Source organism: Cuculus canorus, chromosome 19 (genome assembly GCF_017976375.1).
Source record: "Cuculus canorus isolate bCucCan1 chromosome 19, bCucCan1.pri, whole genome shotgun sequence".
NCBI lineage: Eukaryota > Metazoa > Chordata > Aves > Cuculiformes > Cuculidae > Cuculus > Cuculus canorus.
In genome coordinates this window covers 3,981,204-3,996,187 of record NC_071419.1, presented here as the reverse complement: position 1 = coordinate 3,996,187, position 14,984 = coordinate 3,981,204, and the positions used below count along the sequence as shown (strand labels likewise).

The 14,984-nt window shown below is 44.8% G+C and overlaps 1 protein-coding gene across 8 annotated transcripts in view; it reads left to right on the top strand.

Annotated features, from left to right (window-relative positions):
- The window catches only part of LOC104066834 (WD repeat-containing protein 5), a 33,961-nt gene extending 20,145 nt beyond the window's left edge, over positions 1–13,816 (top strand). For 6 of the 8 annotated variants that reach the window (XM_054083828.1, XM_054083834.1, XM_054083827.1 and 3 more), the window contains 11 exons: positions 993–1,066; positions 2,011–2,100; positions 2,775–2,864; positions 4,076–4,159; positions 5,221–5,276; positions 5,418–5,464; positions 8,832–8,907; positions 10,039–10,072; positions 10,835–10,909; positions 11,483–11,570; positions 12,710–13,816. In XM_054083828.1, coding sequence (XP_053939803.1) covers positions 993–1,066; positions 2,011–2,100; positions 2,775–2,864; positions 4,076–4,159; positions 5,221–5,276; positions 5,418–5,464; positions 8,832–8,907; positions 10,039–10,072; positions 10,835–10,909; positions 11,483–11,570; positions 12,710–12,810 — 815 coding nt within the window. In that variant the 3' untranslated portion in view covers positions 12,811–13,816. Of the gene's footprint in view, positions 1–992; positions 1,067–2,010; positions 2,101–2,774; positions 2,865–4,075; positions 4,160–5,220; positions 5,277–5,417; positions 5,465–6,693; positions 6,965–8,831; positions 8,908–10,038; positions 10,073–10,834; positions 10,910–11,482; positions 11,571–12,709 lie in introns of those variants that run through there. The other 2 variants (XM_054083829.1, XM_054083835.1) reach the window with 2 other exon arrangements.
- The last annotated feature ends 1,168 nt before the right edge of the window (positions 13,817–14,984 follow it).

Sequence of the window (14,984 nt, the reverse complement as noted above, 5' to 3'; positions counted from 1 at the left end):
TGTACAGTGCCTGAAGGCAAAAGCTCAGCTCTGGGAAATAAAAGTAGCTTTACTGCTAGACTGGACTGTGCAGTGTGGTGTGGAGGACTGACCACATGCTTCTGGCCCATGTGCCACAGGCGTTTAATGAATCAGAGCCTTTGATTAGCCCGGTGAGATAGGCAGAAGGTTATTATCAACAGTGTTTCACTACTTGCTGTTTTAAGTGGTAGATTGAGTCCTCTTCATGTCAGCTTGGGTGTTTTTTTTGGTAGTCAACACTGTTTAACAGCTTTCCTTTGAAAATGTGTTCATGGACCCTCAGTGATCCAGAGAGGATCCGTGTATTGGGAAAGGGCAATTGAAAGGAACATTGTTGGATGTAATGGTGAGTGACACTCAAACATCTTCTGGACTTGGGAATGACTTAGCTCTTTGGATTAACTGCAGATGGCATTAATAAGACCAGTGCAGCGTGCCATGTATAAATCATTTTTATGTTTAAATGTACTCATGAAAGTCCCCTGCTTTCCCTGCCCAGGTTTTCCAAGCTCTACTTCTGGCAAATATCAACCTTTTTTTCTCTGGCATGCTTTGCAAGTTAACGTGGATAACAGTGTTTGGGTTTTTGCAGGCATTAATTCAGTCAAGTTTGTGGTGTAATTTTTGTTCTCTTTAGGCAAAAACATTTCAGCATTCATATGGAATGGTTCTACTTGTACCACTGGTGACCTAAACCAAAAGTAGAAACCCAAGTTGTTGTCAGGGAAGGCTAAAGCGGCTGGAGACTCTGTGCATTCCAGGCAGTTTATGTAATCTCAGCTGCTGCAGCTTGGCGTGCACAAAACTGTTCTTTACTGATTCCATCTTACCCTATACGCTTAGGTCTGCTTGGGGAAGGAGAACTGCCCAGGGTTTGCAGACAGAGTTAACAGATATTTCTTTCCAGCCTGAAGGGGCAGCTGTATCCGTAAGCGCTTGATAATCTCTTAACTAGCATGTTTCTTTTCCAGCTGCTGACAAACTCATTAAAATTTGGGGCGCATACGACGGCAAGTTTGAAAAAACAATATCTGGTCATAAACTGGTAAGTGTGAAGAGATTTCTGTGCGCTTGAATGCAAATCTGCTTGGAATGAATTTTGCTTGCTTTTCCTCATCCAGAAATTTCCGTTCTTGGTTAGACTTGTGTAGAGGGCTTGTTCTTTGGTCTCGTTTTGTACTTTGTTGTTTATACAGCCCTGCACAACAGTCTGGGACTGGAATTGCTGAAGTAATACCGAGTCAGGCTGGAAATATGGGTGAAGCACAGGCTGATAGTGGAATGCTTGTGTGCACGCTGCCTCGCCATTTTCTTGAGTCCCCCCATTTCAGAAACACCAACCTCAGGCACGATGCAGTTCGTTCTTGGGTGAAAATCCCTGTAAGCTGTAATGCCCTGTCCTTTTCCGTCTTTCCTTTGTATATGGGGCAGAATGGCTTGCCTTTTAAGGAGATTGAATTTTTCTTGTGGGTTTGCCTACATAAACACAACACTTACTCATTCTGCAAAGTTGTGAAGAAAACACAAACTCCCAAACCGTTTGGTTTTTTGTTTTCTCAAGTTTCTTACACGCTTAAGTTTCATAAGCGCAAAAATGAAGTTTCACCAAAAGAAAAAACACTAGAATCTCGTTCTCCTCCAGCCTTTAGGGACTCGGACAATAGAGAGCAAACCATTTGTCGTGAAGAAAAGCCACTTAATTGGATTAGTTTATAGATTATACTGTTGATGAATTCCAAGAAAGGGTGTTGGTAGCCACAGTTTGAACCGTGTGAACGAGCCATTGACGTTTTTGGAGTATATGGCTCAGCTTAAAATGGAAAAAGTGTCGAAGGAGCTCTTAACCCAGTCAAATCAATGACTTCTCAACCTAATGCAGAATTTTCTTTCAGGCTTCAGCTGTGATTATAATATGCAGTCTGTGTTTTGCGTTCTCCTGTGTCAGTGAAAAAACAGAGCTGAGTAGAGAATTGTTTTCCTTTGTTTTAGGGAATCTCTGATGTTGCTTGGTCATCAGATTCCAACCTTCTTGTCTCTGCTTCTGATGATAAAACTCTCAAAATATGGGATGTAAGCTCGGTAAGGGCAGAAACTATTCTTTTACCTTCCTTCTCCCTAGCACTGACATCTTAACTTGTGTTCTTCCAAGAGGCAGCTTTGATGTGCTGTGAGAGAAGGTACAGTTTTAAGCACTGGCTCCTCTTTGGGTAATAATCTTTCCTGTTTGTAATGAGCTGCTGGTTGAATGGCCTGTGAGGAGGAGTGAGTTCTGCTGTCTGCTTTTAAAAAGGGGAGGATGCTTGTGGGTTCCGTGAAGAGTTTGGTTATCTTCTGAGAGTGCTTAAGCCTTACGATGGCAATGCAACTGCAAGCTTCATTTCTGAAAGCAGCCTCTCAGATAAAACCTTCCTGTAACTTCTTACGATAGTTTCACTTGGTTTTGCTTCTCTCCCCCTTCCTTTTCTGCGATTGCAACAAGAACTGCATGGTTTGGTTGAATTCTGATTAGGTACGTTAAACTGCTTGCTTCTCCCGAGTTGTCCAAAGGCTTTGCACCTTGGCTGCGGTCATTAAAAATGTGGGGGGTTTCTTTCCTGTTGTTTTGCTGTAGCTGGTTCTGTGCCCATCTAAATCTGGGGTTAGAGATGGTGGCTTTGTGTGCTGCACAGTGATTAACTTTAATGCAGCTCTTCTGAATGCATTTATGGCGCTGAAGGATGCTGTATATTTAACTGTGCTAATTCTTATTTCAGGGTAAGTGCTTAAAGACTTTGAAAGGGCACAGTAACTACGTTTTCTGCTGCAACTTCAACCCTCAGTCAAACCTCATTGTTTCTGGATCAGTAAGTGATTGGATTTTATTTTTCTTTGTGCAAAGCAAGCACTGCGCACCCCTGTCAGCCAGCACTGAAGGGGCAGGCAGGTTCTTTTAGGGATCCTTGGCAGAATGATGACAGCTCTAAACTGCAGTTACTATTAAAGCTTTATTTTCGTAGTAGGATATTATAATTAGGATAGCACAGAATTTACAATTAGGATTTCTACAAGCAGAATCAATGTAGTACAATTTATAGGTAGCGTAATACAGGATTTATCATACAACTTCCCTTAAAATTTCTAATCACCTAGATTCTAACTTAACTCAAAATGGGATTTCTAGATACCTGGACCCTCTGCAGATCGGGTCAAATATCAATACATGATTTGCTGACTTGAAAATAATATGAAATAAAAGAACGTGTCACTCACTTAGTCATTGGAGGAAGTAGGGGGCATCCCTGGCTATGGGGCGATCATGGTCTCCCTGTCCAGCATCCGTTCTTATCCAAGTTCCCCACTCTGGACTTGTAACTGCTTGATTTTGTGGGCAGTGCTCTGTGCTGTTATGCTTCCCTGTGCTGGGATGGAGTGATCACCACCAGCAGGTTGGCTGGGTGCCTGAGACTTCAAGGCTGAGTGCCTGGGACTTCAAGGGCAGCGAGGAAGGGAGTAATCAGTCTCACGCCCATGAATCTTGAGGTTGGTAGGGAGGGGAAGAAGAAATCTGTTTGGTTTGTCTACTACGTTCCCAGGACCCTCAGGGCCTGATAATGAGGGAAAAGAAGTTTGATCTTTGATGTCAGTGAAAATATGTGACCTGCTCAGTCACAGGGAATGAATGCTTGTCTTATAAAGTGGTGTTAGCTGTGCTAGCCAAGTTACCGGGGTTGGGAGCTGGGGCTACCAGGCACTTACCCCTTACCATTTAAATTCTGTCTTCCTCAACAGACACAGCTTGTAGTCAGGTGAACGGTGCAGTGCTGGTGCTGTCTTTGCATTGGGCCACAGTCAAGCCCTTAACTCATCCCCAACGTGCAGATTGCCTGCATGGAGAGGAAGAGTTCAGGGAGCCGTTTTCCCAGCCTGTTATTTGTATGGTGCTTGTGTCCTAGGCTTTCTGACACAGCTGCAGTGCAGCTGGAGGAAGGCATGTGCATCTAGTCAAGCTATAACACCTTGCATGCCTCGAATAGGTCCATCATTAAACCACCTTGTGCATTTCTTCAATCTTCAGTTCGACGAAAGCGTGAGGATATGGGATGTGAAAACAGGGAAGTGCCTCAAGACGTTGCCTGCTCATTCTGACCCAGTTTCAGCCGTAAGTCCCTTCTGATAAATGAATGCACTAATGTGCCTGTTTTGTTTAGCAGACCTTCTCTCCTGTCTCTGTAGAGGAGTAGGTTTGTGCCCTGACTCTTATCCCACCCTTGTGCAGTGTAGCAGATGGGTCGTGGTTGATTTACCAGTGGTCGTTGCTCAATGAGAACGAAACGCACAGTGTTTTCTGTAAGGTCGATACGTGTTTTGATCTTGGGCATTAATGTGGGGAGCAGTGAAGAGGACCGGGCGAGTTGTGCCTGCATCTGGCGGTCTGTTGCTGGGCACAGGTCTGTGGTCACTCAGGGATCAGAGAACAGCGTGTGTGTCTGTTGCTTCTGTATTCCGAGCTGTTACTAAACTCTAGAGCAGAGTGGTTCCCTATTATGCTCTGTTTCAAATCTCATTCATTTAGTAGGTAAAAGGAGTTAGGAAAACAGCAACATCCATTCAAATGCAGGAAAACCAGAGCTGTTCAACTCTGTTTTGGAAATGAAAGAAACAAAACTCGAGCCTCAGATGTGCTAAAACATGGCTGTTGAAGCAGTTCTGCCTTGTGTAGAAGGTGCTTCACTCTTACAAATGTATGTTAGTAGTAATTACTCTTTAAAACAGTAGTATTTTGAGGTGTAGTTCAAGACAAAAAAAATGATCTTAGAACATGTATGTGGCTTCTTATGAGGTCAAATTCCATACCCTTAAGATTATAAGGTTCTTATCTCCGGGTGTGATATTACTGTTATTTGAGCAGCTAATGTCTGAACAGAGTATCTGTGGTCATGTGTTGTTCATAGCTTCTGAAGAAACATGTATTCCAGTTCCTGATGCTTGAATGAACAGCTGTAGTTAACATCCATTCCTCTTTATAATTGGCAAACTGGGGGAAAGAGCCCTGGTTTTGATCATGTTTCCCATCCAAACTCATACCTGTTGTTTGTGTGTCGTTTTTCTGCTTCTGTCCACATGAGTTGCAGTGGCAGTATGGAAGGTAAGTACTTTTGGGAATGCTTGGAAGTTGGATCTTTGTCAGTAAAGTTGTTTCCTCTTTCTGTAATATTCCAGGTGCATTTTAATCGTGATGGATCCCTGATAGTGTCAAGTAGCTATGATGGACTCTGGTAAGTGGTTATTTCTTGTCTGTTCAAACCTTGCGCATTTACAAAAGGAGGTTTATTTTTTTTTTTCAGGAGAGCTTATATTTGTAGTATTAACGTGGAAACAAAGACTTCAATAGTAATGATGCTTCTTTGTTTTTTTAGTCGAATCTGGGATACAGCATCAGGCCAGTGCTTGAAAACACTGATTGGTAAGTAGGACTATTTCTTGTTTGTGCTCTATTTTTTGCTGTTAAGTTGTGACAGGGATTCTGCGTCATTGCTTTGAACGCTGGCTTCCTTAAGCACTCTTTTACCATCTTCCTACCATTCTGTTAGTACACTGTTGCCCTCCTTCTGCATCTGAGCAGGCAGCAACCTGCTTCCTGCCCACATTCCCCAACAAAGTGTTGCGCTGACCCTCACAAGACAGGGGATTACTGATTTATTGACATCTTTACATAACACAAGTCCAAAAGGGAATCAACTCTTTCAAGCAACCGCACCGGTGGAGTTACTGCGAGCTCTGTTTATGCTGATCTCTTGACCAGTCTCATCTTCATGCTTTGTTTGCTGAGATCAGTGTCTCAGCACTGATGCAGGCAGTGGATCTCCTGGCTGGACTCCACAGGCAGTCCACGAGATGAGCAGATTTGCTTTCCCAGTGGTCAAAATTGTTCCCTGAGCCCCACCAGTATGAAAGGAAGGCAGTTCCTCAGGATCAGAGATGAGTGGAAAAGCCTGTGACAACCAGGACTGTGATTCTGCTGGATCCAAAACGTGGCATCTTGACAAGACTGCAGCTCTCCAGACATGCTGTGCTGCTGGTAAAGCTGGCCTCTGCCTACCAAAGGTTTGTGTAGGTGTCTGAGCTGCCTTCCTGCACTGCAAGAATCATCTCAGTGCAGGTATTGATCGCGGAGGTGCTCGTCAGCTGGAATATGCAGGAGCGGGAGGAGGGCAGCACTGTTAACTGGCAGTGGTGTGACTGAGGCAGAAACAACCAGGCTGTTCTCACCAACGTTTGGAACCAGCAGGCAGTTTTCGCCACATCCAAATAAGAATCTGTGCAGAGTGTGTGTAGGAGGTATGAATGCTGATCCTTCTCCGTCTCGTCATTGGGGCGGTGGAGGAAGCACAAACCACCCCCCAGCAACTGTTCCCTCAAGCACGTACACTCCAGTTGCACATGAATGTTGGACTTCCTTTCTGGTAGCTGCCCTGCGGTGTCTCTCTCCAGGTTGAAACCGTGCCCAGGGGGTGGCAGCAGGATCACGAGCAGCCGGTACGTGATGGTGTTCTGGACACACCAGGTTTCATGGGTGCCATCCATCTCGGTGGCTAGGCACATCTGCGGCATGGAAGTGCTCTTGCAGATCACTCTGCAGACACCAAGGAGGTCATCCACCAGTTCTTTCATCATGTTGTGTGTGCTCAGCAGGCCCTGCCTTGTCAAAAGGGTGGACGCAGCCAAAGACCTGACATCTCCTTCTGCACTGTTGAGGTCCTCCTCCTCCTTGTGGTCGTCCTTCTTGGTGATGGAGCCGTGCTGCTTGCTGCAGCTATCAAAGTTATGCTTCATTTTTCTGACTAGCCACCCCACCAGAGTGAGCAGGACCAGGACTCCTGCATCACCCCAAAGCTTATGCACAGAAAGGAGCGAGGCTTCCAATGCAGCCCTGATCCGTTCAGTCTCCTCCAGCTGCTGAATCATCTTCTGCAGTTCCTCTTCATACTGCTTCATCCGCTTAGCTGTGTCAGCATCAGTGTGCTCATCGCTGTTCTGGCCATGCTGGCCAGCCAACAGAGCCAGGATGAGGGTAGTTAACAGCGGCATCGCCTGGAGGAGGTGGGCAGAATTGGGGTTGATCAGGGTTTGTGAGCACTGCAGGGATGGGAGCCATGGGCTGTCCCAGCACAGTGTACAAGGACTGGTGTCCGCAGGCCCTGGCTGAAGACAGCATGGGGCCCATCCTGCCCACGCTGCCCTGATGGCCAGCCCCTGGCTGGGCTTCGCCCTGTGAAAGGGCAAGGGAAACTCAAGTAGTCTCCTGAGGCCCCATCTCTGCCACACAACAGCATCCCATGGAGCCACTAGCACCCACCATATCCCCGCAGCCTCTCTGGGCGCCTACCACCCCTGGGAGCCCCGAACAGCTCTGCCCTGAGCCCTGAGGTTGGCACCATACCCTGCCCGGAGACTCTCCCTCTGGATTAGAAACCCTTTGGCCACCTGCCCCATCCTCATCCATCCCAGCCTTCCTCTTACCTTCACTCACCCAAATCAAATGGCAGTGGGGCTTTGTGGTGGCAGTGTACTTGGGGGCAGCCCCCATTGTGACGTCACCAGAGCAGCATCACCGCTTACCAATCCCCGGGCCCTGATGGGATGCACCCATGAGTGCTGAGGGAGCTGGCAGATGTTATTGTTAAGCTGCTCTCCATCGTCTTTGAAGGATGGAGAACAGGAGAGGTGCCTGAGGACTGGAGAAGAGCTAATATCACTCTAGTCTTCAAAAGGAAGGATGGAAAGTACAGGTGGACATCAAGTTAACCCTGAGCCAGCAGTGTGCCCCGGTGGCCAAGAAGCCCAAGGGGATCCTGAGGTTTATTATGAAGAGTGTGGCCAGCAGCATGAGGGAGGTTCTTTTCCCTGTCTGCTATGTGCTATTGAGACCCCATCTGGAATCCTGTGTCCAATTCTGGGCTCCCTAGGTCAGGAAAGACAAGGAACAACTGGAGAGAGTCTAGCAGAAGCCACAAAGATGATGGGAGGACTGGAGCATCTCTTGGGAGGAGAGGCTGAGTGAGCTTGATCTGTTTAGTCTGAAGAAGAGAAGACTGAGAGGAGATCTCATCAGTGCTGACAAGTACCTGAAGGGTAGGGTCAAGAGGATGGTGCCAGACTTCTCAACAGTGTTGAACGACCGGAGGAGGAAAGGGGCAATGGCACAAACTGGAGCAAGGGAAGTTCCATTCACTGGAACCAGGAAATATGTGGAATTTCCTCTGGAGATACCCAAAACCTGCTTGGACACGATCCTATGCAACCTGTTCAAGGTGACCCTTCTTTGGCATCGAGGTTGGACTGGATGAGCTCCAGAGGGTCTTTTCAACTCTCACCGTTCTATGAGTCTGTGATAGGCAAGCTGCCTTTTTATTGCAAGATGCATGAAGGCATCTTGTGCCCATAGCTACTAAAAGAAAACCGCATGTTGGGCATACGTTCCCTGGCCTTTCATATTCTTACAAAGCATTATCTGACACTGCCAACTGGTGGCAGGTGTTCCAATAGGATAATTTTTAAAAGGTCTCGCTTGGGTAAGTGTTGGTGCAAGGAATTGAAATTCAGTTGCAAAAGGTTATTTAAAACGTGCGTGAGAAAAATGCTTAGTACCTTTTTTAAAATGGCTGAAAACACCTTTTTTAGCCCTGGCTTTTTCTAGAAGTACCAAGAGACACAAAACCGAACGCTCGTTACAGTGGAACAATTAACACTGAATTATTGTTGAAGCAGATCTCTGTCAACGAGACAATTCAACTGCACACCGCTTAACGTGGCTTTTATTTTCCCCGCAGATGATGATAACCCTCCCGTGTCATTTGTGAAGTTCTCCCCAAATGGCAAATACATTCTAGCTGCAACTTTGGACAAGTAAGTATTTAAACGACAAAAGGCTTTGAAGTGTTTGTAAGTATCGGATCAAACTTTGCTGTCATTTAGCACTCATAGTAGTGGTACTGCACGAGTTCATATATGCTCTCAAACTTGAAAAGCCTGCAAGGGGTTGCTCTTTGTGGGACTGGGCTCTTTTTAAGGTCTTGGCACTACTTAGTGGCTGCGATGCCCGTTTGTTCTTTCTTGTATCTTTCAAACCCACAACATTGCCTTGCATTAATCGTATGATTCTTTTGTATCATGGAGAGACAGAAAATCTAGTCTGGAAAAGGCTGCAATGTATAAATAACTGTGTGTGTAAGGCATAAAAACAGTGCAGGTGGGCTGAGTTGCCTTGAGGATGGCTCACCTGGAGGATTGTCATGTGGCCATTAAGAAGGGATTAACTGGTTTATCATCTCCATTCACAGACTGTGATGATGCAGTTCCTGTTGTGATCCTTTCCTTTCCTAGGAAGGGAAAATCCATGGGTCTGAAAGCTTGCCTGAAACACGTGACTTGCTTCATGTCCAAATTGTATTCCATAGCATGCTTTTTCACTTGCTCTGCCGTGGCTCAGGCTGGAATAGGCTGAGGGTGCCTCAGTCCAGGGTTTATTCCCCTGAAACACCCTGGTGCAGGACTGCAAGTTCAAAAATCAGGGTGCTGTGTGTATATTTTGGTCTGTATTGCCTTTTAGCAGGATATGATGTTAAACCAGGGGAAAGAGGATAGTTTGTAGGGCCATCCCTGATGCTAGTGGGTTTCTCACCTTGAGAAAGGTGCTATCTAATGAAATCTGTATGAATCTTTTGGATGTGCTGGGAGTCAAGTGGTGTCAAACCACCTTATCCTCTTATTGTAATTTGTCTGTTATCCTGCCCATCGTTTCCCAAGTTCTTGTCGTTATTTATGAAGAAACTTGCAGGTGTGGGGAAATATTTAAATGCACCCTTTTTATGGAGAATATGAATGGTTTGGTAGTAAAATTGATACTTTGGGGTTAACTAATTCTGCATTCCAAAGCCAGACTTTAAGAAATCTGATATGGAGAAACTTTTTCTGCTGCTCATTCTCAGATGAAAAAACACCAAGAACTAAGATCTTTGTTTTTCTGTTGTTTTCTAGCACTCTTAAACTTTGGGACTACAGCAAAGGAAAGGTAATAACAATCCTGTCTCCCTTTGTAGACTTAACTAAGCTTACAGCAAAACTTGGATTTCATATGTGCTTTTTAAACTTTCTTAACACTAGGAATGCTATAGAAAAAAACCCAAACCCATTAGGACCCTTTTTTGGGGAGGACAAAATTTTAGCGGGACCTGTTGTGATACAACAAAGGGTAATGATTTTAAGCTAAAAGAGGGGAGATAAGACTAGATAGAAGGAAGAAATCTTTTACCATGAGGACAGTGGAACACTGGCACAGGTTGCCAGAGAGGTGGTCGATGCCCCATCACTGGAGACATTAGAGGTCAGGATGGGTCTCTGAGCAACCTGATTGAGTTGAAGGTGTCCCTGCTCACTGCAGCGGAGTTGGACTGGACAGGTTTTAAAGGCCCCTTCCTATCCAACCATTCTGTGATTCTATGACTAAAGATGCCTTTGGACAAGAAAAAAAAAAAGGGAATGGACTTCGAGACATTAAGTAAAGCTCTTTTTCTGTGTTTTTCTCTTTATGAATGACACATTGCTGTTGCTCTCTTTCTCTATGATAATGTGACAAATCTAGGGCTTTGCCTTTTTCTTCCCTTCAAAATTGTTTAGTGTTCTAGGGCAGAGGTGCTCTCTGCATCCTCTAAAAAAGTTGGCAGAGTGGGAAGCACAGGCAGATATATTTATTCCTTTCTGCCAAGAGAGTTTGTGCTTGACTGAGAAACCCGCCTCCCAGCTGTGGTAACGTCTTGTTGCTCTTCCCTTGCAGTGCCTGAAGACGTACACAGGGCACAAAAATGAGAAGTACTGCATATTTGCAAATTTCTCCGTTACTGGTGGAAAGGTTAGTGTTTATTTGAGATACTTTTTACCGATGTGCAGTTTTTTACTGCTTGTCTCTGTAGAAAAAACAGTACTTTGGGGATGGAAACCTTTGATGGGTGCTGCTTCACTGGTGCCATAGTGCAGTGGGAGAAGAGAGCCTCCTAGGAAACTCCCTCTGAGCACCTCTGGTGTCTCTCCAGGTGGGCCTGTTGTCCTGCGCCCGTCTCTGCGGCTGCACAAAAGGACTTTCCTGCAGCAGGAGAGCAGCTGCGTGTGTATCAGTTTGCCATCAGGCTGGGGTGTTGTGGTTGGGACAACAGAACAAATAGCAGAGATAAAGTCCTAACACAACCACCTTAGCACTTTTGGTTCCATTAGTTTTCCTCCTCTGGTGTATGCAGGGTGGAACAAAGCTTTCTTCTGCCTGTGTGCACTGAATAGAGGCTGGGAGAGAATGAACCGCATCAAGCGGTCCTGTCTGGTTGGAAATTCCCTTTCATATGATGGCAGTGAAATGTGTGCTGAGTAATAGCAGTTAGATACAGATGAGGAGAAAGATTACAATAACGGTGTTTTTTCTCTGCCTCTCCAGTGGATCGTGTCCGGTTCAGAAGACAACCTGGTTTACATTTGGAATCTTCAGACAAAAGAGATTGTACAGAAATTACAAGGACACACAGGTGTGGAAGACGATTTTGTTTTTATTGATGGAGTATCCCTCATGCCAGCTTGTATTGAGGGCTTAGCTGGAGTGTTTTCACTCTTTTGTTTAGTTTTGACTATCAGACCCATAAATTCTTGTCTGGCTGAAGCTTAATTGAACCCCAGGAGTTCTCTCCCTTTTATGAAGGGTTTGTTATGGGCATTGCAAGTGTTTATTCTGTCACTGCGAGAACCGTGACATCAGCTTACAAAAAAGATGTCCTGAGTTCAGAAGTGGTTGGGATATTTAAGCGACTCATAATATTAGTGACTTTGAATTCCCCATTAACATCTTCCAAAGCTGCAGCTCGTGGAAGAGTGAGAGCTGATGTATTCCTGCTGTTGGAATGTGTCTGTGCGTATGTCTGGTCTTGAAGGCAGAGCTGACCATGTCTTGATGTCACCTGATGGGTCCTTCAGTTTGAATGCTAGGAGAGAGCAGTGCTTTCACTGTACCAACAGGAAGGAATTGTGCTGTGAAATTTAAACATGCTTATTCCTTTGCAGGACCGTTGATTTGGATGTAAATTGGGGCAGTGGCAGCAGGTTTTAATTTCCTGGCTAGGGCAAGGCTCTGAAGATGAAGTGCTCTCTAGGCATTGGATAGGATGTTGGAAATACCTTACATGGAAAGAAAAAACTGACCTCTTTTTTTGTTAGCTGTCTCTGACATAATATACCAAGAGTTTTGCCTGTAAAGTAAGCAAGAACTAGAATCTGGAGAGTTCTCATGTTTTGAAATGTGTCAAACACTTGCCAGTTATTTACTCTTGAATCTTTTCTGCTGCTGTTTCCTCTCACAGAGAAGCAAGATATTTATGAGTAATATTTATGAATAATACTTATTTTATAAGTATTTTAGGGCAGAGGTACTCTTTGCATCTTCTAGATAAGTTGGCAGTGTGGGAAACAGGCAGATATAGTTTTTTCTGCCAAGAGACTTTATCCTTGAAAATATTTATTAATGTGTTTGTAATCCTGGTACAAGGAAAACAGTAACTTGGCGCCGCTGTTTTAAATGTGGTAGCGATGCACATTTGTTTTCAGAAATGTCTGCTACGAACCAGATTTCATTGCTGCAAATAATGATATTTGCCTATCTTTTCTTTTCTCCTAGATGTTGTAATCTCAACAGCTTGTCACCCAACAGAAAACATCATTGCATCAGCGGCACTAGAAAACGACAAAACAATTAAACTGTGGAAGAGTGACTGTTAAACGTTCCAGGATCGCTTTAGAGACTGTCAGGAAAAAATGTTTTTAAAAAAATATTAAAAAAACCCCACATGAGAATTGATAAATCCAGTTTGGCAGGAAACCTGAAGACTATGATGAAGTGGTTTCTGTTAGTCTTGGCCCAAAGAAAACGTCTTAGCTCTTTGCTAGAACTGGGCAACGTGTTGGGAAAAGAAAAAAAAAAAAGATGCAGTGTCTCCTTTTCTTGCCTAATCTTTTGGCAGACAAATGGATCATAGTGACATCGCATTAGAAGTGTCAGCCTTGGCTTGGACACCCCAAAGATCCTGTACTTGCTGGTGGCGTTACTTCTGGGCACTGTCGCTGCTTCAGGAAGAGCTGCCAGCCTGCATTGTAACAGTGAGTTAAGTCACGAGCCTAGAGGTGTGTGGAAATTTCTTTTTTTTAACGTCTAATTTTTAAACCTTCTCCGCCCCCTCCCCGCCCCAATGTAGGTTCTAGTCTCTTGGGAAGTTTCTGTATTGTTTTAACTAGGAGTACTGCATCTTTAAGGGTGCTTCGTTTTAAACACTCAGCTCAAACTTTGTGACCAAATAAAACCATGCGGTTCCAGATTTCCTTCTTCCTGCCCCTGACTTGACTCCTGTGGTGAAATCTCCTCCTACTTTCTGTATAGTTGCTTACCTCTTGTTACGTGTGTTTAATAGATGCTGTTCTAGAGCGAAGTTCCAGTTCTTCTGTTAACCATTAAAATGAATCCTGCTTGTAGTTGTTCTTGGCATACTTTAATTTTTTTTCTCTTCTGGCTGTAAAGCGAGCTCACAGAACACTGTAAAGTTATTTCAATGTAAAAATTAAAAAACTCCAGACTTTTGTATCTTGGAAACCCATTGTATGAAACTGTATTGATAATGGCATGGCTCTGTATCTATTTCAGCGTTGGTATTTCTTTCCCTTTTTGTCATACCCATGTGGTATTTACACGTCCAAAAAAAATACCATATGCCATAATAAAAAGGTGGGATTTTATGTGTATGCTTGTGGTTAGAGTGTACTAATGTGAAGTGTCTATGTCCAAAGAAGCCTCCCTTAAAAATGTCTTTGGAAGGAGCATTTACAAGGGCATATAGTGATAAGATGAGGGAATGGCTTTTAAATTGGAAAGGGGAAGATTTAGATTAGATGTTAGGAAGAAATTCTTCACTTTAAGGGTGGGGAGGCCCTGGCCCAGGTTGCCCAGAGCAGTGGTGGCTGCCCCATCCCTGGAGGGGTTCCAGGCCAGGCTGGATGGGGCTTGGAGCCCCTGATCCAGTGGGAGGTGTCCCTGCCCATGGCAGGGGGTGGGACTGGATGGGCTTTGAGGTCCCTTCCAATCCAGACCATTCGATGATTCTGTGGTTTCTGAAGTGGCTCTGTTGAATGAGAAGGGGAGGAGGAAGAGAGGAGGAGCAGCAGCGTGGTGCTTTGCATCTGCTGTGGAGCAAGAAGAGGAATATAACTCAAGTCAAAGTTTATTTAAAGAAAGTAAAGAGGGTTGAACTGAAGGTGTGCTCAGCAGAGGCAACATTAGTGCAAACCCTCACAGAGCCCTTAAGCTAAGGGAAAAGGAATCCTGCTGCCCTCCCCATGCAGCTCCGGCAGCGCAGGCTGAGGGCTCATCCAGCTTTTGTGCTGGTTGAGAATGGTGTTGTAGCACAGGTTTTGTCACACCCAGATGGTTCTGCTGTGGGGGTTTTGTGCCTGGTGAAGCAAAAATCCATTTGTTTGGCATCAGCATCACGTACTTGATGATAACTAGAAATCAATTGCAGTACAAACCTCCCCTCAAGTGGCTGCTGGGAGGCTGCCTCGCTTCACCCTCAGCGCAGAAGGCAGCTGCGAGAGATGAGGTATAGCTTTTCTTTTTAAAATACAAAAGTAGAGTTCATGTTGAGCTGGTGATAAAATGGCTATTAATAACCTCACTGTTTTTGATGTTTTTCTCTTGCCTTTAGGAGAGGACACTGTGTCTCTAGACCTGGTGTCACTGCTGAAATAACCAATTTCTTAGCTTTGTGACTGTTTTTTTCACTCTTATTGCAGGCCAATGAAACTTTTAAATGCAAGATGTGTCTGTGCTGCTTTAGCTCTGTGGAGGACCTGGTGTGTTTCCCCAGCAAAGCGTTTCCACAGATTCAATCGTGTTTTTGTAGTGT